The sequence below is a fragment of the Filicampus tigris genome, chromosome 13 (genome assembly GCF_054856515.1).
Source record: "Filicampus tigris isolate MCC_2025a chromosome 13, RoL_Ftig_1.0, whole genome shotgun sequence".
NCBI lineage: Eukaryota > Metazoa > Chordata > Actinopteri > Syngnathiformes > Syngnathidae > Filicampus > Filicampus tigris.
The window spans coordinates 12952790-12974625 of NC_141229.1; the positions used below are offsets into that span (position 1 = coordinate 12952790).

The 21836-nt window shown below is 39.9% G+C and overlaps 2 protein-coding genes across 4 annotated transcripts; one reads left to right on the top strand and one right to left on the bottom strand.

Annotated features, from left to right (window-relative positions):
• On the bottom strand, nt 1-2858 carry fcf1 (FCF1 rRNA-processing protein). The gene is made up of 8 exons (XM_086049951.1): nt 2699-2858; nt 1677-1741; nt 1529-1600; nt 1302-1450; nt 1152-1224; nt 513-600; nt 286-380; nt 1-207 (listed from the first exon to the last, which is right to left on the bottom strand). The coding sequence occupies exons 1-8, from the start codon at nt 2699-2701 to the stop codon at nt 159-161; spliced, it is 594 nt and encodes a 197-aa protein (XP_085906077.1). The 5' UTR covers nt 2702-2858; the 3' UTR covers nt 1-158.
• Nucleotides 2792-18511, top strand: arel1 (apoptosis resistant E3 ubiquitin protein ligase 1). 3 transcript variants are annotated; one of them, XM_086049947.1, is made up of 22 exons: nt 2792-2867; nt 3562-3740; nt 4623-4791; nt 5784-6004; nt 6756-6827; nt 7932-8158; nt 8435-8672; nt 8762-8931; nt 9048-9228; nt 10140-10384; nt 10463-10540; nt 11167-11308; nt 11379-11500; nt 11584-11659; nt 11971-12080; nt 12713-12892; nt 13123-13248; nt 13648-13777; nt 13875-13933; nt 14710-14799; nt 14879-15054; nt 15861-18511. In XM_086049947.1, the coding sequence occupies exons 2-22, from the start codon at nt 3593-3595 to the stop codon at nt 15961-15963; spliced, it is 3063 nt and encodes a 1020-aa protein (XP_085906073.1). In that variant the 5' UTR covers nt 2792-2867; nt 3562-3592; the 3' UTR covers nt 15964-18511. The 3 variants fall into 3 exon arrangements, with proteins under 3 accessions (XP_085906073.1, XP_085906074.1, XP_085906075.1); XM_086049948.1 differs by having other exon boundaries at nt 2810-2867; nt 3570-3740; XM_086049949.1 differs by lacking the exon at nt 2792-2867 and having other exon boundaries at nt 3595-3744.
• Nucleotides 18512-21836: the final 3325 nt, after the last annotated feature.

The following is a 21836-nucleotide window of genomic DNA, read 5'->3' on the forward strand; positions in this document are numbered from 1 at the left end:
TGCAGAAAATGATTTATTGAAACGCCATGATCAACTGTTGCCCAACATTATGACAGAAACACAATGCACCATTTGGCTACAGTTCAAAACCACTAAAGAATTGTAAGGTTTACAAAAGAAAAGGTGTATTTACAAGGACAGCACATTTGTATAAATAACTAAAACCTTGGTGCACCGTAGTCATCTGGCATCCTTTCAATGTTGTACCTGTGCGTAAAAAAAAAAAAAAAGTTAGTGTCATTGTTTTTGCTAGCCGTATTTGGTGCAGCCGTAGACTTATCTTACCTGTGGTTTGAGATGTACATAATGGGCACTCCAGGGATTTTCCTTACCCTTCGCTTTAAATCTCTATCCACAGTAGCCAGGATGTAACACTTGTGCTGCAGAAATATTATGGAATTGTTTTGACATCTGCATCTCGACAAAAACATGTTGTTCTGCTATTATGAGAGTTTTTATTCCTATCAACTACAGGCAGGTGCTTATAAATAGCAGATATGTTGATGTTATACCTGTGTTACCCTTTGGACCAGACAGTCATCGGCGTATGTTCCTGTGTGTGTGCAAGGCAAACGCTCAAACCTTGGATCCTTGGCTATCCTGCAACCACAAATAGAAAAATATAACTTAAATACGGATATTTTGAGCACCTTTCTGGTCAAAGTCAGCAACGGCCCGATTATAAGCTATGTGGAGTAGAGTGCATGAATAGTGCATTTTTGTTCCCTGATCTGCTTGGAAAATGGTCGGGACTACTATTACTGTAAAACAATTAACCCTGTTTGCCATTCACCAAAGAAAATCCTCAAATTTGGGATTGTTATCAGGTTTATCAGAGCTTGGTGATGAGCTGATCATTTGTATCAGGTGTGTTGGAGGAGGGGGGCATCTAAAACATGCTGGATAAGGGCCCTCGAGGACTGGAAATGGACACCCTTAGTGTAGCTATAGTTACATGTGTAGTGTAGTGTTGATCATCTCGAATACACCACACATTACAGTATAAGAGCAGTAAGGACACAATGTAAATGTAAACACAGTGATTTTCGTCATCGTGTGGAGCATCTAAAACATGAAGAAAAAAATGGGTGAAAACGTCAAAAGGCAGCATGTGTGTACGAATTGCTAGTGTGAGATAAAGCTGCTTGTACCTGAGCGCAACTCTGTACTTCATTCCAAGTTTTTCAATTTCAGCCATCACACAGTCGGTTATATAAGGGATACCTGGATTGGAACAAAAATAACAATTGGTGTTTATAAATCTTCATCATAGAACAACTGAACTGTGGAATGGTGCTTACATTTGGCATACAAGCAATCCATCATAGACTGAACAATGTCCAGTTTGGCCTTGATAGAGAAGTTGATGAAATTGGTGTCGACTAGAACGTGGTACGGTGGACCGAGCTGAGTGTTGTACTGGAAGAACAGACATGATGCATACTTGGGCCTATACAAACAGATAAGAGCAATCAAATCAAACAGCCACCAACTACCACTCATCGTCCAAGTTCAACTGGCCACCTACACTTCTCTCTCCTTCAGCTCTGAAGGGTCCTTTTTCTTTTTTTCTTTGGCTTTGGATCGATCTTTCTCTTTTCTGCAAGAAAAGTGTAAGTGTCTTTAAAATTCAAACTAATATCAATAAGGACCACTGAAAACAAATTACAACTCACATTCGTTGATCTTTCATATTGATCATCCGTTTCATTGCAGCAAACTTTTTTGTTTTCTGTTTCGGCTACAGAAGGAAAGAAAAAAAAAATCACAATGATATAATAGCAGGAGAGGACATTACACAATAGATATGAAGACAGTCTTAAGATGTAATGTTGTCTAAATTCATATTAAATCACAATTGCAATATTGAATTAAAAATAAGTTGCAATTACATTACTTTTGAAAATCTGTATTTTATTCTTTCAACCTGAATAAAGTCCTATTTTTTGAAAGTCAAAAATGTGCTACATTCCAAGAATAAATTCTGAATTTTAAATGAATACCAAGACAATCGTCTGAGACTGGCTGCGAGTTCTGAGGAATATATATTTAGTAAAGGTTCTACTTCTGATTAGTTTGAAGAATTTATGAGTGAACGAATGAATTGTTTTATTACAGAATCAAAGTGCAGGGACACAGAAATACAAGATACACAAAATATAAAAACAAGAATATACAAACATACACACACACCAAGGTAATATACTAAGACGCATCATACAAAAGGCAGCAGTAATACAGTGCAAATACAAACACGTTAAACCATAGCCATTGATGATAGTGTTGAATTGTAAAATATAAATCCTTTTCATGTACATCACTAAAATGTCAACCTTTAACGTGTAATTAATTTGGCAGCTAAACGTATGCTCGTGTTATTACCTATTTTCATTAACGTATCGTACGACTTTTCCCTCGTAACGCAGCATCCCTTTCGTACGGTCACGACTGCTATTTGCGTAGTATTTCGACATTATTCTCGTGAAAGAACGACAGTAAAATCTTTGTTATGTGTTCCTTTTTATAAAAGAGATCACACACTACACTCCCTGTGTGCAGACTAGGCTAACAGCGTTAGCGCGAAGCCTTATCCGCCAAAGCTTTGGCGTCCAATTACACAAACTAACGTATAAAACAAAACAGACTAAATTCTGGCAACATTATGCATTCCCTACACACATTCACATCGTATACATACCATTGTTGTACACGATGATTTAATTCCTTTTACGATCTGGTTACGGAATGCTACACTGTCCTCGTGCGTTGCACCACTCCTGTTACGTCATCAATCATCGACATGCTCTGCGTATGTTCCGGTTGTTAGGTGCAGAGACTTCGTTGTGGTGATGCGACAAATATCCTAGGTAAAAGATGTTATTTTTTTAAATTTACTGCACACCTAGTTATAAGGATGTAATTGTTTTACTTTGTGTACATGATGTGCTTCTTCGTAGGTGTCTGGGGCTTTTATTGACTTATTTGACGCTGTTTGCTAGCTTTGTGCTTGGCAATCCAACACTGTTGTTGTTAGCATCATAGCTACCCGGTTTCCACGCGTCCGCTTATCGTAATTATGCGTTTGTGCATTATTTGCGCCTATTTTGGCAAGGTACTAAAATGGAGTGTGTAAACTAAACGATTTCTTTTACCGTGTGGTGTTTTTGTCCAAAAAATGTCTAAGAATGACACTTAGTCACGTCATGAACGCTTGTTGTGACATCACAAGCACCTGTGCTCATTCTTTTGGAATTTGTGGAGGTTAATCAGGTAATTTCCTCCTTATGGTTATGGAACTTGTGGCAAACAAGAGTGTTGATCGTTCTCAGGTACCGGCACTTCATGCATTTTTCAGTGTGGTGCTAATGTTATTCTCTCATTAGACAGGCTAGTCCCTGAGGGTGCGTCATTAATATTCATGTTCGTGTAGTTTAACCAATCGCAACGCGACTTTCACGGATTAAAAAAAAATGTTTAGATGCAAGTGTTTACTCAAAATCACTTCTGGGCTGTTATATTACTCGACGTGCTTTGTGGGTCAATCATGATATTCTTTGTCAGGAAATTAGATAGTCATGGGCACAATGGTCTGATGGACCGCCGCTTCTTCCTGACCTTTCTCATCTGCTCCGCACTGTGGATCTTCTTCTGGGAAGTGCGCTGGAAGAAAGGCAAAGACGGTCAGATTGAGGAATGGCTACGAGGACACAGTCTGTCTCAATACAAGCATTTATTTGAAGGTCGGTGAGTGACAATTGTCCTATTAATGTATATGTAACATACAGTACTTGACATATTTGTTGCACCTACCTTCATAAAAATGAGAACAACAATCATCTGGCATCATTAAGTGCTTTAATTCAGACTTCGTTTTGAACAGGAATTGCAGTTCAACTTCTAAAACATTTTTTTTCTGTTCAGGATTGGTAGTACAGTATTTAACTATATATTTTCTGCATGTTTTTTTTTTTTTTTAATATGCAGGGTTTCGAACGTGTACAAAATTGTTGGTACCACCTCTGTTCATGAAAGAAATACCCACAGCGGGCACAAAAATAACACATCTGACAAAAGTGACACTGATGAAGTAAATTAAATTAATTAAAATGACTACTGATAATTAATCGGTGACAATCAAACTTGGCCATCGGGAATTTCAAGAAAAATGTGTTGAGTTTCCTGAATGGCCGGCCTATTCCAGGCTGGTCGAACCATGTGACGGCAGTGTGGAATTATTTGCCACTCAGTGTTGGTGTGAATGATTGTCTTGCCTCTGTGCCTGTGACTTGAAATGGAAAAAAATATATATCATGAATAAAAAATGAATTGTCCCCTTGTAGAAAAAATGCCCCCACAAACACCCACCCATAACCCCGGAGGCTGAGAACTTAACACATTTCTGCTAATTGTGTGTTAATTCATTCTGTACATATACTCTTGACAATGAACAATGGTTACCGATAGACAGGGCACACTATATACTGCAATACTCTGTAACAAACTTTTTATAAGAAGAAAAGTGCCTTTTCTTAGTGCCCCTCAAGGGAAGACTTAATTTACAGTGTGAAATTTGTGTAGCTCCTGGTTTCTTCCAAGAGGATTTTAAAATGTTGGTCTCTTAGATGTGCAGACACTGGAGGAGCTGAGTCTGAGTGTACTGAGTCGCTTGGAAGAGGTGGTGAAGGAACAACAGAGCTGGAGGGAAATTGCTGAGGCTCATATTCGGCTGCTCCGAGACTTTGCCTTCCAGGAGTGGCTCTGTTCTCAGAACCTTGGACACTTTTACAAAACGTAAGTTCCTCAGAATACTACTGGATACAGCTTGCCTTTTCTGGAATTTTGCTGCACTGATGCAGATTCCTACTCAGGGAAGTAAATGAATTTGATAGGGAAAAACATGACTTTGTTACAGTGATGAAACTATAAATTAAAAGTAATCTGAAACTAATGTTCTTTATAATTTTTTAAACTTAATTTATATAAATGAATTAATTCATGACTTGCATTTTAGTTTATGAGTGGCCAATGCATTATTTCACATTTTAATATTAATTTACATGATTGTTTATTTAACCATCTATGAAAAAAAACAAAACACAGTTACGCTCATCATAATTATTGTTGATTGGCATTTATTTTTATATGTTTGTTCAGTTATTCATTCAATAAGTAAACTTAAAAAAAATTAACAAATACCATATTTTTCGGACCAATCAAACAAACAAGTTGCACCAATCAAACAATGCATGATGAATAAGAAAAAACAAGTCACACTGGAATATAGGTTGTATTTTTGGATAAGTAAATTTACAAAAACCAAGAACAGTAGCTCTTGGATTCGCACCCAAAATCCCCGTTCCCTAATCATGCTGACGGCAGCGAACGAGTTCTGGTCTCATTAGAAACTTCCTCTTCTAACTACTAAAAGCCAAAGGTTTTCCTTTTTAGTTTAAAATGGCTTACCTTAACATATTCGTAACTAGTATTACGATTGGCGGGATTTGGGAGCAAGTCCAAGCTCTAAGTCACAACCGAATCGCAAAACCCAACAGTTTATGAAAAAAAGTGTGATTTATAGTCCGAAATTTAATTAAAAATAATTCTGAATGAATTCCCATTGTAACACATAGATATAGAAAACTGAAAATATATTGTGGAATATTGTTATTGTGATATAAAATTGCCTATATTGTGATAGAAGATTTTTTTTTTCCATATTTCCCAGCACGAGCTGATATTTGGCTACAAAATGGATTGTAAATCCCTTTTCTTATCCACTGCAGGCTGAAGACTTTGGGTTATATGAATCTTGATGACCTGTCACAGTTTGACAGTCAGCTGCACCTTTCCCTAGCCGCCTGGGGATACTACTACGAAGACTACATCAAGTTGTCGACTGGCATCAAGATCCTCCAGGCCTCACGGAGGAGTCGGGACCAAGACTACGAGATCCAACTGGTGCACAGTCTTGCTGAAAGGCGTCTGAATGAAAAGTGGTCAATCGGTGAGATAGAGAACTAATCCACTCTCAATCTTAGGCTGTTTGCCATGATTGCATACTACAGTGGAACCCCCAAAGTTGAACATAATCAAGTTGCTCTTTTTCCGCCCATGCTGTACTGTCAGAGATATAAAGCCTGTAACTGCACAAGTAATTCTTTAAGTCACCTTTTAACATTCCGAATTGTCATGAAAATACAGATACTTTAAACTTCAATTTAAACTAAAACTAAAGTAAAACTTACCGACCCATTGGGTAATAGTAATAGTTTCTAGATCCGCTGCTGATAACGACTTTTTGAGTTGAAATATTGCAAATTCGGCCCAGTTTGACACCCACCTAGGTAGTGGGAACAGAAAGTTGTGGAGAAAACAATTCTGTCACCGAGTGGCGTTAGTTGATATCACTGCAATTAAATGTGTGTTGGCAGGCAGCAAAGAGACAGCACTGCATGCACAGTTTAAGTCATTGTACAATGCTGTGAGAAAGTATTTGTCCTCCTCTGAAATTCTTACCTTTTCGCATAGTTTCAGAAAATGATAACTCAAGTAAGCATAAAATGCCGTTTTTAAATGGTGATTTGATTTATTAAATAAAAAATCTATTCAAAGCTATCCGGCCCTTTGTGAAAAAGTACTCGCCCCCTTGTTAAATCATGAATTTACTGTAGCCAATCACATTTTTTAGATTTGTTGGATGTTCATGTATGTTGAGCCCAAAAACTGGTGTGATGATGACTACATGTGTTTTGCAGCGGGAGCGCTCCTATTTGGCTGTACTGTGGCGCTGTGCTTCTTGATAAGGGACCTCATGTTTTACGTGATTGGTGAGTCCATATTGAACTCTTGAGTTCTCACATCAAAAGTTTCATGATATAAATGGTCTATAGTAAAAATGACTGATTGTAATACACTTTTACTTTTAGGATAGCAATCTCGTGGTCCAACTTTTTGTCTCCCCAAGCTAGTTGTTTGATTTTTCTTTTTATTTTGGGGGATTTCTTCCTCTGTTTTAGAGTACAGTGTGCACTTTAGAAGTTATAATGAATTGTTGATAGGACACCAGGAACATAGTTTTTCTTTTCTGTATTCTTCAATAAAGTCGAACGTTGCAACCTCAGTGCCAGTCTAATTAAATGACTGTTCATTCATCCATTTAAAGGCAGCATGTTTTGCGATAACAGAAAATGGCTTTATGATTTTCTGCTTTCATAAGAAAGAACTACTTAGTTTCTAGTGTCCGCGTTTCACATAAATTTCATAAGCGTGACAGTATCCTTTGCTCCAAATGGAAGCTTTCCTTTCTGTCTTTTCTTTAAAAGGTCATTTAGTGGGTAGTAATGGGTAATGACTTTTCTTTTATCCTGGTCTGCACTGACACTTTTCTCAGGAAAAAAATGAGCCCAAGAAACTGAATTTAATGGAAACACAATCTTGATTTAGTTCTCTTAGGTTAATTGTCAAGTTAGCTTTGTCAAGAAAAAGACACATTGTCCCATCACAGACCACCCAAGACAAAAGAACCACAATGAGTATTAATTGCATTCACTGCCAGGATCCAGAGGCACTTGCCAATATCCACTATTGAAATGAATGCTAATTGGGGACAGAATACAAGGAGACTTGTTTAAAAAAACAAAAACAAAGTATTGTTGTCTTAAATGGTGCACCACTAGGACTGGAGTCTGTTCTGTTGTGTTATGTGCTGTTCTGCTGTTCTGCAATTGGGGGTGTGGCTTGAAACAATTACACTGGTCAACAAATTAAAAAACATTTTGAGGATTTTGACCAGTGTTATTTCTGTTTGAGTATTGTGTGCTGCTATCCTGGGCAAGTTTTTAAAAACAGACATTATTTTTATACTATACCTTCCTAAAAGCATGTGCTGGTAGTAATTCCTCCTCTGTGTCTCACCTCATCTCATCTGGCAGGTGGAATTACTGTTTCCATCATTGCATTTGTCTTCACCATCAAGTTCCTGTGTGAGCTTGCAGCCAGGGTTGTCAGCTTCCTGCAGAATGAGGATCCAGGCCGGCGTGGCGACCGCAGCATCTACGACTATGTGCGGGGCAACTACTTGGATCCACGCTCCTGCAAGGTGTCCTGGGATTGGAAGGAGCCACAAGAAGTGGGGCAGACGATGAGCTTCAGAGTGCAAGTAATGATCTGTCCTTGAGCTTTACATTTTGTCAGTATGGTGAGGCGATTCATATTTAGAGTAGTGATTTTTCGGATCCTTTTTTCCTCCCAAAAGCAGTAACTGACTTTAATTCTTGCTATTTGCTTTTTACATCAACAATCGCTTAACATTGGAAAGCTTATTTTTGTGGGGATTTTTTTTTATTTTTTTTAATTTTTTTAATTTTTTTAAGGCCAAATCCCCATCTCTAGTGCTAGCGCTGTGCTGATGTGCTGTTTCCTTTCGTCTTCTCAGCTGTTCTACAAGAATGGCCAGCCTTTCCCAGCCCATCGGCCAGTGGGGTTGAGGGTCAACATCACCCACATTGAATTGGCTCTGGATATCCCTGTTACACAGGAGGTCTTACAAGAACCAGAGTCAAACGTGGTAAAAGTAGCTTTTACCGTGCGCAAGGCCGGCCGCTACGAGGTCGCTGTCAAGCTTGGTGGCCTCAACGTGGCCTACAGCCCTTACTATAAAATCTTCCAGCCAGGTTGGTTTGAATGGTCTCTTTTCTGTTGAATCTGTTTCAACTTCTTGCATTTCGGCCGATGACTTTTCATTGTTTTTGCTACGCTTCAGGTACAATCGTCCCATCCAAGACCAAGATAGCCTACCATTTCTCGACGCTGGTGCTAACACACAGCCAGCAGCACACTCTGCAGATTGAGCCCAGAGATGAATATGGAAACCCCACCAGTAACTCCACGTCACTCACAGATGAGGCCAACTACAGCATCCACGTGCACTCTGTAAGGGAGCGTCTTCTATTTCTAAGATGTCTTAAGTGTTTTGAAAGCTCCCATCACTGCTGTGTTGTGGTTTGGTTCCTAATTGCTATTTTATATCTTCATTCATTTTTGTGCAGCTGGGCACAGTTGATGATGACAGTATGGAGGGCTACTACAGTAAGACGGTGTCCCTCAACAAGCAGCAGTGTCAAGTTCTGATGAAACTGACCCTGTGGAAGACTGGCTGCTTCAGGGCCCGCATCGCCTACCTGGATCAGCCACTCAGCAATGGGGAATTTGACATTATTGTTCTCAATGGTGGGTAAAGCTTGACTTCACTGTTTTCCCCAGCTATATAGCGCTATCACAGATTTTTTTTTTCTGGAATGATCTGCGGTTCATACTAGTGATTGTTTTTTTGTTGTTGTTGTTGTTTTTTTTTACAATGTATTTAATTACTGTAATCCCCTGGCATTTGGGAAAGGAGAGCCACTGTTGCCAATGCTTATCAGCCATTTATTGAATGCCGGAAGAACAGTAAAATACAAACGGCGCACACTCACGCGGTAGCAGCTGTCGGCCACTACTCACGCCCAGACGCTCACATGCAGACTCGCTGAAATCACAAGTGGTGTGTATTTTCGACTGTTTGAAATTCATTGTCCCTCTTAATTCATATCCCCCATTGCTGTCATTAAATCTTTTTGAGATGCTAGATGGTAATGGATTATTTCTTGCTCTATAAAGTACCGGTACTTGCGCTCTTTTAAAATTCTACATCCAGAAACATTGATATTTAGGAAACATTTCATTGGTGTGTACAAGGCATTGTTCACTATTCTAATGGCTCTTTTTTGCATAGTGCATAACGGTTGTACAGTGCTGTTGTTACCACACACCTTCACACAATAAGAAAATATGGTGAAGTAAAAGTGAAGTATAGTGTCTACATTGATTTATGACTTTTTTTTTTTTTTTACCCAGTATGCACATCACCTTGGACCGTGTCCACCTGTATTTAACTCATACACTGCCATTGACGATTTTAATTTATGTAAATAATGTGTGTGTGTGTAAATATACCACTTTCCTAGTATCTTTTATAATCTAAAATGCATTTAAAATACATATAAAGTTTTAAAAAAAATGAATAATTCATAAATTATTAATTGATTAGTCATTTCCTATGCGGTTGATCAAGCGTACTGCAACTTTTCCTCGCCTCATAGAGAATGAGAAGGCCTACGTGGAGAAGAATGTGTCCACGCCGGGTAACAGCATCTACTTTGAGGCGTACCTCTACAGCAACGGGAACTACAGCAGCTCCCCGTGGCAACTACCCGCCTCGTCTTTGCTGGCTCCCCAGAGGAGGCCGTCCATGGGCGAGGAGGAGGACGAGCACGACTCTCCTGTGGAGGGCCAATCTGAGAAAGTCAAGAAACCAAAAAAGGTGTACTGTTACATATCGCCAAAGGTAAGTGCATTGACTGAGCCGCCAACTTGGTTGGAACTTTTGTGGCAATATGTTTATGCATATATTTTTTCTAAACAGCAACTATCTGTGAAGGAGTTTTACCTGAAAATTATTCCGTGGCGCCTTTTCACCTTTCGAGTTTGTCCTGGAACGAAGGTAAATAGAACATGTATTTTTATTTATTTATTTTTTTTTGCTGTAGACTTGACCACCCTTAAATTGAATCATCGGTAGTTTCTACACAGGGAGCATCAATCTCATGTTCATCAGTGGCCACTTTGTAGTTCTGGTTTCCCTTGGGGGGCCGTTATGATTGTGGAGTGTACACAATTGGCCCTGTGACTGATTGTTATACAACATAGTCAACAGGAAATTGAATTTAAAATCAGAAGGCATGAAAAAATGTGACATGCAAATATTTAAGTGTACAATTACAAAAATTAATAATTAATTACAAAAAAATTACAAGTATTATAGTTGTATATTTTTACTTTAAATTATCCTCCTTCTGTACCAGCGAACAATTTTGCTAAAGGCTTTCATTATCTTTTTAAAAAATATCAGCTGGTCTACATGGTCTCGCAGTAAGACACTTGTTTGCGTGCGCAAAACGTGTATGCAATAAGAAATACTTCTCTGAGCACGATGAGATGATGATCAAGTTTTTGAATATGGTATTGGTACTGGTATTGTGAATTTTGAGTGTAATTTTAAAAATTAATTCTATTGAATAAATTGGTCAATAATTTATAACAACGGTGTTGCATTTTCTCATCTTTCAGTTTAGCTATCATGGTCTTGATCCGGTTCACAAGTACCTAACACTCGTGGTGGATGATGGAATACAGCCACCTGTGGAGCTCAGTTGCAAAGAAAGGAACATCATGGCCGCCACCTTTATTCGCTTTCTTCACAAGAACATAGGTTTGTTTTTCCCGGCGAGTACATGAACTTTCTCTTTAGCTTGCTATTCCAACAGTTAATGTGTCCACAGGCGGCTCAGAAACGTTCCAGGACAAGGTGAACTTCTTTCAACGTGAACTCAGGCACATTCACTCCAAGCGACCTCGCACCAAGACCTGCCTAAAAATCACCCGGCACTCCATTCTCGAATCAGTAAGTGTTTTTTGTATGCAGGATTAGACAAGGTTATTTTATGAGTTCTTCGTGAAATTGCTATCTCCCTATCATTGCATCAGTCCCTGAAGGCAACGCGGAACTTCTCGGTGTCAGATTGGAGTAAAAACTTTGAAGTGGTCTTTCAAGATGAGGAAGGTAAATCAAAACCAGTCCCTTTAAAGGGTCAACCCAAACATATTTTTTCCAAGAATATCCTCTATGCAAGCCCACTAGTTGAAACAAGGCATTCTGATAAATACTGCATTTGTGAAAAAAAGAGTTAATGGATTTTGCTGCTTAACTCATATTCAACAACGCAATATTAATCAGAATGACGTGTTTCAAGTAGTGGGCCTGCTGGGAACATGAAAAAATGTTCTTGAAAAAAAACGTTTGGATTGTTTTCCATTTTAAGACACAATAATTGTGCTGGAATACTACAGTAGCATTTGGTTGTTCCCCTGCAGCTCTGGACTGGGGAGGCCCCCGCAGGGAATGGTTTGAACTGATATGCAAGACCCTCTTTGACACCTCCAACCAGCTATTCACCCGCTTCAGCGACAACAACCAGGGCCTGGTGAGTTGCATTCACTTATAAAATATAAACATTAATGACCATTTCCTGGTAGTATTGTACTTCAAAACACAGTCTGTACCTCCACTTTGTACCACACTTCCCTCATTCACTTTGTATTGAGGACAAGAATGAAACCGACGAGCCATGACATTCTGGAAAAACACACAGCATACAAACTGATACCGTATTTTCCTTACTATAAGCCACGACTTTTTTCCTAGGTTTTAAGCGATGCGGTTTATAGTCCGGTGCGGCTATTCTGTGGATTTTTCTTCCACCGCTCGGGGCGCTCCAACTGGAATTACAGTACAATTCAATACAATACATTTGCTGGATGTGACTGCAGGTGGAGGAGTCCAACAGGCGAGGGCGCTATTCACTAGGTTATTGCATTAGGTGCTATAATTCTTTGATTTTATGTTTTCCGGGAGGTCCCTGAAGTGCACATGAATGCGATTGGCTCATGTTACTTGTGTTGTTTCGATGTGAAATGCTATTGTTGATTTAGTACAGTCTTTATTAAATAAGGCACTTTACATGTACATACTGAAAAACACTGGTGGGATACATTGAGTGCTTTTATCTTTAAAAAAAAAAAAAGAAGTCACATCATGCTAACACTTGTCACTCAGGTGCACCCGAATGCTGAGCGACCGCCACACTTGCGACTAAAAATGTACGAGTTCGCCGGCCGCGTCGTTGGGAAGTGCCTGTACGAGTCTGCGCTTGGCGGGGCCTACAAACAGCTCGTCCGAGCTCGCTTTACACGTTCTTTCTTGGCCCAAATCATCGGTTTAAGGATGAATTACAAGGTATGAAACACAATCAACCTTTGCACCTGTACTTACTTATGCAAGCAGCTGCTCTGCATCCAGGAAAAAAAATTGAGCAGAGCACAGAAACTTCATGTGCCCTCTATTGTTTATATATTTAAAGAAAACAAGCCTGCTCTTTATCCTGAGCCAATACATTTCAAAAGCAGACCTAATCACCAAGACGAAATGTTTGTTTAAACGTTTCATGTCCTCCTCCACACGCGCAGTACTTTGAGACGGATGACCAGGAGTTCTACAAGACCAAAGTGTGTTTCATCTTGAACAATGACGTGAGCGAAATGGACCTGGTGTTTGCTGAGGAAAAGTATAACAAGTCTGGACAGCTGGAGAAGGTGAGGGCATTGCCCCGCTATACCCGCTGTGTTTAAAAAAAAAAAAAAAAAAAAAAAAAAATCCATGACGTATTTTCACAGGAGACGGCAACCAGTAAAGCAAACAAAAGAGAAACCATGTTGTTTGTTATTCCAAATGTTGCCAATGAGGTTTTCCAAGATGGTGGGTCACCGTAGCTTAGCATCCTATAAATAATTCAAAAGCAAGGCAAGACAAGGCAGCACGGTCGCTAGCACGAGATCGAGCTCAAGCGCTAATGAAAATGAATTGATGGATTTAATTCTGTATCTTCTCTTCCGCTCTATTATAGAGAGAGTGAGAGACACAGCTCCTGTGCCCAAATGCCTTAGCTATCGTTGAATGTCGGATTCTGTTTTCGATGTTTGTTTCTGCTGCAGGTGGTGGAGCTGATCTCAGGGGGAACGCACATTGCAGTTACCAATGAAAACAAGATGCATTATCTCAACCTGCTGGCCCAATACAGGCTGGCCAGTCAGGTGAGAGATGAGGTGGAACACTTCCTGAAAGGTACGGAAAAGCTTCCTGCCATTAGCCCAGATGCGTCATCTCTGAGATCAGTGGGAATGTGCACATAATGAGTGTCATGTTTCCATATCCATCGCAGGTTTGAATGAATTGGTTCCAGAAAACCTGCTAGCCATATTTGATGAGAATGAGTTGGAGGTATGTATGTATATTGCAGTGCTTTTGAGATTGAAAGGGGATGTTTTATCAAAAAAGCCAGTTTTTATTTAATATCATGCACACATTTGGGACTCTGTAGTGCCAGCCCGCCAATTAAGTGTTTGTTGTTGTTGCAGTGGGGCTAAATTAAATAATGCTGCTGTCACACCCCCACATTCCAAAAACATGCTTGGTAGGTTAATTGGACACTCTAAATTGCCCCTAGGTGTGATTTACACAAACAATGTTTGTTTGTCTCTGTGTGCCCTGCGATTGGCTGGCAACCAATTCAGGGTGTAGCCCGCCCACTGCCCGCGACCCTTGTGAGGATAAGCGGTATAGATAATGGATGGATGCTCTCACACCCATCACTTAGCACCTAGCTAGGTAAAGAGCAACTGAGCTGCAGTGTTGTTGGATGCACAGAGGTGATGATTTGAATAATTGATTAAATTATCTGTAAATCATTTTTTTCGGTTATTGTTGTAGATTGAGTTTGGAAAGAAATTAAACTGTTTTGGAATCATAATTTGTGGCATATTTACTTTTTACGCCATCATTATGGACATTTTTTTTGGGGGGGGGGGGGCATTTTTTTGCTAGTCACATACCCGTCAAAAGCTTGGAAACAGTTTCTCATTCAATAGTACGAGAAAGTGTTTTCAAACATTTGGCTGGTACATTTTATAAAGACACCTGCAAACTTTCCATTTGTGGAAACATGCCATGTCTCGTTTAAAGCCTGGTTTTGAAAGTCTTTTTTTTTTTGTTTTTAGCTGCTGATGTGTGGCACGGGCGACATAAACGTGCAGGACTTCAAGGCCCACGCTGTGATCGTGGGCGGATCGTGGCATTTCCGTGAGAAGGTCAGCCGCCGTCTCGCATTGTAGCCGCCTCGCCTCGAGCCTGACAGCGATGATCAGTGTCCCGCTTTGGCACGCGCAGGTGATGAAATGGTTCTGGGCGGTGGTGTCCAGCTTCACCCAGGAGGAGCTGGCTCGCCTGCTGCAGTTCACCACCGGCTCCTCCCAGCTACCCCCCGGAGGCTTCAACACCTTGTGCCCGTCTTTCCAGATCATCGCTGCCCCCACACACAGTACCCTGCCCACCGCACACACCTGGTCAGTGGGGAAAACAGATGTGCTTGACTTTTGAATGATTATAACCTGAATCAATATTTTGAGCTTTTAAGGACAATTTTCCCATCATTAACTGTAGGTGCACCCACACAACCTAATCGGATCTAATAAAGACGCATCTCAATAATTAAAATTTGTCAGTAGCTCAATTCAAAAGTAAAACTCATTATGCAGTCACAAATGTATAAAATACTTTACAGAAGGCCAATTCCTACCTAATTTCTATATTAGAAATTATTTTGATTGTTTCTGACATATTCTAATTTCTTGATGGTTATTTAAAGTTTTTTGATAGCTGAATGTCATAATCATCAAAATGATAAAAAATGACCAAATCATGAAATATCCCACTCTCTGTCGTGAGTTTCACTTTTGGAATTGCAATCCTGTAAACTACATTTATTCTAGTTGTTTGAAATTCAAATTTCTTTTACAGACATTCATGGCAATCCACAATCCAATTCACATCTAGTGGCCAAAGAACTTTTGTAAAGCGAAGAGCTTCAAATTGAGTCTGAACTGAAGCCTTGCATCATGGAACAAAAGTGCTTTGTTGCCATCTTTTGGCATCAATAGGCATTGACAAACATTTTTAGACGACACTGCAGCAGGGCTCAGTCCCCCACAAAAAGTAGTTATGATTGTCACATCAAGACGTGTTTCAAATATTTTTGGTGACTTTCCTATCTCTTGAGAGGGGCAAACTTTTTGAAATAACAAATTTCGTATACAGTGCACTTCTCCATTGTGCCGCAGTGCCCCAACATAGATGTTTCTCCTGTGTGCAGCTTCAACCAGCTGTGCCTGCCCTCCTACGACTCGTACGAGGAGCTGCACAAGATGCTGAAGCTGGCCATCAATGAGGGCAGCGAGGGCTTCGGCATGCTCTGACGCCACCTGGGAGGAACCAAGCACTCATCTGCAGCTTAACAGAACCCCCCAAACACACACCTCCTTGTAAAAATCTTGTTAGGATGGGAAGGTGTCACAGGAAGCCCCCCCCCCGCCTGACGACTGCGCTGGAATCCCATGAACTGGTGTATGTATACAAAAGCATCCTTGTTTTTCAAGAGGAACCCACAAACTGTAGAAGAAGGGGCAGAGGTTTGAGTTTGTTTCGGTCTTTATGCTGATATTAGCTGATTTTTCTATATGTGAACGTTTATGACACTAGAGCAAAGGCCTTGAGTATTATTGTACAAAATGAGGAACACTAAAGTTGAGGCAGCAGCTTATATGTGATGTGGCCGCCGTCTACATCACGAGCACTTTGGCCTTAAACCATCAGGGACTGACGTGTGTTTGTAAATATATACCGTCGCTTTTATTTACTTGTATATACGAGTGTGCACACGGGAGGATTAGGGCCACACCAAGTAGTGACAAAAGTGAAACGAGGAAAATGAGGAGTCCAAAAATGAAGCCATAAAACTTTAAGGATAAGGATGACATTTTATGAGATAATTACAAGAATAAAGTTAAGCTATTTTGAAAATGGTTTACAAGCAATGACTTCAGTGTTGTTGTTTTTTTGTTTTTTTTTAAATTAACACTGCTGTTTAAGATGAAGGATTTTTTCTTTAAAATTAAATATCTTGCAATACATCTGACTTATTACCAACACCACTTTAGGATTTTTTTTTTCAATCGAGGCTTTTTGAACATTTCCGCTTGAACCCAACATATATTATTCTAGATTTGTTGTCATAATTTGAAACATTTTTTTCTGACTATTCTTTGTAATGTTGTCATTTTTCTTCAACTTTTCAGACTTTGTTCCACTTACATTTTGATTTTATTCTTGAACAGTATGACTCATCTTAAAATTCTCATAATTTGACCTTTTTTACAACCATATAACTGTATTTAAATAAACAACTATATTTCTGTAATATTTTGCCTTTTTTTCTACTGTAACATTTTAACTTTTTTCTTGTAACATTCTGACTTTATTCTTGAAAAACTGCAACCTTTTTTTGTAATCATACAACTTAATTCACCCAATATAATGACTTTATTCTTGGACATTCATTTTTTTTCACGGAACAGAGTGACTATTTTTCTTTTCTTTTTTTTCTGAGTGTGGTCCTAATACTCCTTTTGTAAGTGTTTAAACATACTTTATAAGTTGACCTTTTTTCCAGTTGAGCTTTTAAGAAGGGTTTTGATTCATTTCAATGTTTAATTTATTGAGAGCTTTTTGGGGTCAGATTTAAAAGAATCCGCACTATGCTTTGTGTATGTTTTTAGCTTGGAAATATTTCAAGGAAATATTTATGTTGATCCACCCTTCTGTATTGGGAGTGGTAACGGGTTATTGTGTTGAGTATTTCTAAAGGCTGCCTTATTCATGCTTGGCCTCTGATTGTATCTAGAGAAGTGTACAGGTGAGCGGCGCGGTCAACTACGACAGGGCTCACGAGCGTGTTTTTACCAGTCACAGCCTCTTATGGGTTTACCTCAGCATCTCCTGTAGGCCGCCTATGCATTTGCGCACTGTTCATAGTTGCCTCCTATCCCCCAGTACACAACTCTCATGTATGTTGTTGTTGATCCGCCCCATTGTAGAATGGTGGTGAGCTATTTATTATGAGTAGAATCTTCTCTATCTTTGTATAGCCATTCTGTTGGGTTGAAATGTAACAATAGATTTTAAGACATAAATAGTAGGATGCTCCTGGCTCCCCTCAAATCGTTACTGAATGTAGTATTTCACGTTGAGCACCTAAGAGATCCAACACTCGAGCTTGCAGTCTGACATGTGAAGAAAAATGGGACACGCTGACACTGGTCTCTTGAGAGTGTTTGTTTTGGTTTGTGCAATGTAGGTTTAGTAAAAGCAAGCATCAGTTTTTATGTGCTTAAGATGTAACAGCACTATTGTAGTGTGCTGACATACCTGTATTTATTAAAATGACTGCTACCTAAATTTGTAAAGCCCCAATTGAACAGAATTAAGAACAAACATGAAGGAGATGTGCAATTGTGATTTCATGACCACCGACTGCTCTAGTTTACCAGCGCTAAAACGTTCATCTTGTCTTTTTTTTTTTTTAATTAAATACTAGGTTTTAGATTTCTTTTGCTTAGATATTTTTTTTTCTTTTTTCCCGCAGTAAAGAAGTCTCTTAACTTGCTGACGGTTTCAGCTGTCACTCCAGCCTTCATCAGAGCTCTTTAATGGGAAAAAACCACAACAAAAACAAAACATTTGACCAAAAGAAATCTAAAACCTGCTCAAGTTTGCTACAATAATTTCTAGATTAGACATCTTGTAGACTATTAGCTGTGTATATTTCCCCCGTGTGACATTTAAGATGAGCTTTCTTTTTAATTTTTTTTTTTATGGCAAGCCTCTGATGATGAATGTTAGAGATTTCCTGCAGTTGCTTTGTTAATGGGAATAAAAACAACAACAAAACATCACTTTTAAAATGCACCTTATTACTGATGGCCTTTTATTTTATTTCATTTTTACAACCGATAAAGATTAGGCATGTATGTGAAATACATTTGGCAATCTGGAAATTAAAAAAATTGTACGTTCATCTACCAAATGTCCATCCCATTTTCTCATGGGTGTGCTGGAGCCTCCCAGCTGAAGCCTCCCAGCTGACTGTCGGTAGCACTGTTTATATTATGGTAGAATTAATAATAATGGCTTTAAATTTTTTTTTTTTTTTTAAGTGCATGATTTAGACAGCAGGGGGCACTGGATCCACGTGGGAGCTAATTCCTATTCAGCTACACGTGAGCAAACCAGTCGTGGTGACTTTCAATCTATTCATAACAGAGTATATAGACACTAATACAACAGCACACAAGTATACTAAAATTAAGTTACTTTTTTGTGTGGCCCGAACTGCCCCGCACGTGGTGCACAATCAATATTTTTGTAATTGAATTTACAGGAGGTTGACATGCTGCATACATCTACAGTGTGATCTAGACAAACAAGCAGATAGGCATCTTGAAGTACTTGTCCGGTGTTATTTGGTCTCGGCATGCACCTGGTGATTTGCATAATGGTCCCTCTCAAATTCCCCCCAGGAATGCTTGCTAAAGAGGGTCCACAACTCAGTCATCCTCTGGTACTTGGACCCGGAGCAACGTACCATGCTGGAGTACTTCCTGTTTCCCAGAGAACCTGGGTTCTCTCTTTTTAGACATTTTTTAAATTAGTGTCATTATGGTGGGAAACCTTTTATACAGTGGTGGGGGAAATTAAGTGCAAATTATTTTTTTGCTGTACTTACGTAGATTTTTCAGGCATCTGCACTTGAGCATTTATTTTTCCTTATACTTTTACTCTCTACGTTTGACCACATCTGTACTTCCAACTTAAATGCTGGAGGAGGCCGCAGTTTTTCATCAGTGTTATTGGGGGGTGGAGACTGGGGGCTTAAACGACCACACATTTCCTATCCAGATGTATGACAAAACAAATGCTATTTTAAACACAAAAATGTGTGCTCTAGTCTTAATATATTTTATTGTTGATTTTACATTTTTCAATGCATTTGTAAAATATTCAGTATCCTAACCCAACCTCAAAGGGTTTGAAGCAAACAATAAAATAACCACATATTGCATTTTTTTCCAGTGCAAAGGGATCTCTCCTAACTATTACCATTCAAGGATGGCACAAAACTGGTGAACAAGAAATCGACATTAAGCACAAGGACTAATTTCATACATTTTTCATAAAAAAAAAATTAACTCATACAAAATTTTAAAGCAGTACTGGGCAAGAATTCGACCTTAATTTTTTTTTCACAACTCTCTTACTCTTACAAGTCATTGAATGGGACTTTTGTCATACCCTGTGGGGGATCTGTATTTTTACTGACACTAAGCAACTTTGAGGAGAGTGGGAGCAACCCTGGCACACAAAAAAAAAAAATACAAATGTCCTGAATTGCTTTACAGCAGGGGTGCCCACACTTTTTCATCCTGAGAGCTACTTATGACATGACCGAGTCAAAATGTGTGACTTAGTATGCCCGAAGCTGATTGGCTGCCGCGAGGCGAAATGGCAAAAAAGTTGACTTGTTTTACACGAGCCGAATGGAGTGAATGGGCGGATTTCCGGTGCTTCGCTCCGCGTTCCACTGCCCCAAACGCATCATTGATGCCGCCCAGCATGCAACCGCGCCCGCCCGCACGAACTACATTACTCCAATTCAAACGCTTCGCCAGAAACGCTCCCAACGCAGTAGGTGTGAACATAGCATGAACGTAGCAATACAGTAGTGAGGACGAATGATAGGCTGCCGATCTACCCACAATGCCTTTGCGATCGACCAGTCGATCGCGATCGACGTAATGGCCACCCCTGCTTTACGACATACTCACTTCCTCCTTTTGCTATAAGGACAGAAGTCAACTTGAACGTCTACGCGCTATTACTGGTGTCATGGCAGAAGCCCCCAAAAAAACAAAAGTATTGTTTAAACAAAATTGGATTCATTACCTTATCGCTATTCATCTTTCTAACAGCCTCTGGAAATAGAAATGGAATTCAGTCCAACTTACAGGCCAGCGAGAGATCAAGATTTCACGACACTAGGCGCTGGCGCGTAAGGGAAATGTGGTTGACTTTGTCAAAACACGACCGCTTTTGTCCACATGGCGCCCCATAATCAACAAAAACTGAGATATAACATAATGTTTCTTTAATATTATTGAAGTACTTTGTCTTGCATATCATTCCAAATCCCCAAAAAGAAAAAAAAATTGCCCGACTCACGTAGTATAGAGCAGTATATAGTTGTTGATATTACAACTTAAAACAACTGTTGAGATTTTCGCGGTTCGGCCCCCGTGGATTCGCATATTACGATTTTTATTTATTTTTTTCAATATTTTTTCGTATTTGGGATTTTTTTATCAGGCGTTGCCTGACACAGTGAATTGCCTCTTTGGCTGCAGCGACCCAACCCTCTCCCCCTCCTCCAGTCAGTGACCGACAGCTGAGCTAAAAAATAATTTTGTCCGTTCGGGGGTAAATCGGTGTGCTAGCTTCCCGGCGGCAGATGGTGTCGAGCGCTTCGGAAGGACAGCTGCGAGAAACGCGCAGAGGTCTGGCAGTCGATCCCAGCCGAGGAATGTATGGCTTATTGCCCCTGCGACATCGATGATAACATCATCTGTCATCATGCAGGAAAGATTCCTAAAGAATTATGAAGGCAGGGTGGTATCCTATCACTTTACTTGGGACTCCCACTCTTTGCCCGCCAACTTTGAAGCAACCCCAGTCCACAAGCAAGGATGGGGGGGGGATGTTGCCTAAAGAGAGGCCCCCAATCTTTCCATTTCCCTCTTCCAAACTCTTGTCATTTAAGTATCGTGACCTGTCTCAACGCCCGCGAGTCCCCACCGAAATGGCCTTATTAGATTATATCCCCCCATGTGAAAAGGAGCGCTTACACGTGCTTTGTTGTGAACATGATTTAAAGTGCGGTCGGAGACGAGCAGAAGCTTACAGCCACAAGTGGTTTGGAGAAACGGCCGTTTTGCGAGAGATTAAGTGTCCCGCAGCTGGTGGCTGCCTCTATTATAAATGACCTGAGAGGGAGGCTGATTCATAATGTTAGAGGTCCTACTGGGAGGTGAAGCCTGATAATACTCCGTGTGTCATTAAACATTTCAGGCAGTGTGCTGTACTTCCTGTGTGAGGTTTCTAATGTACACTGTGGCGCTCTCATGGGTCAACTTCATCATTTATAGTGTACGATTCAGGCATCCCCGGCAGCACAACTACA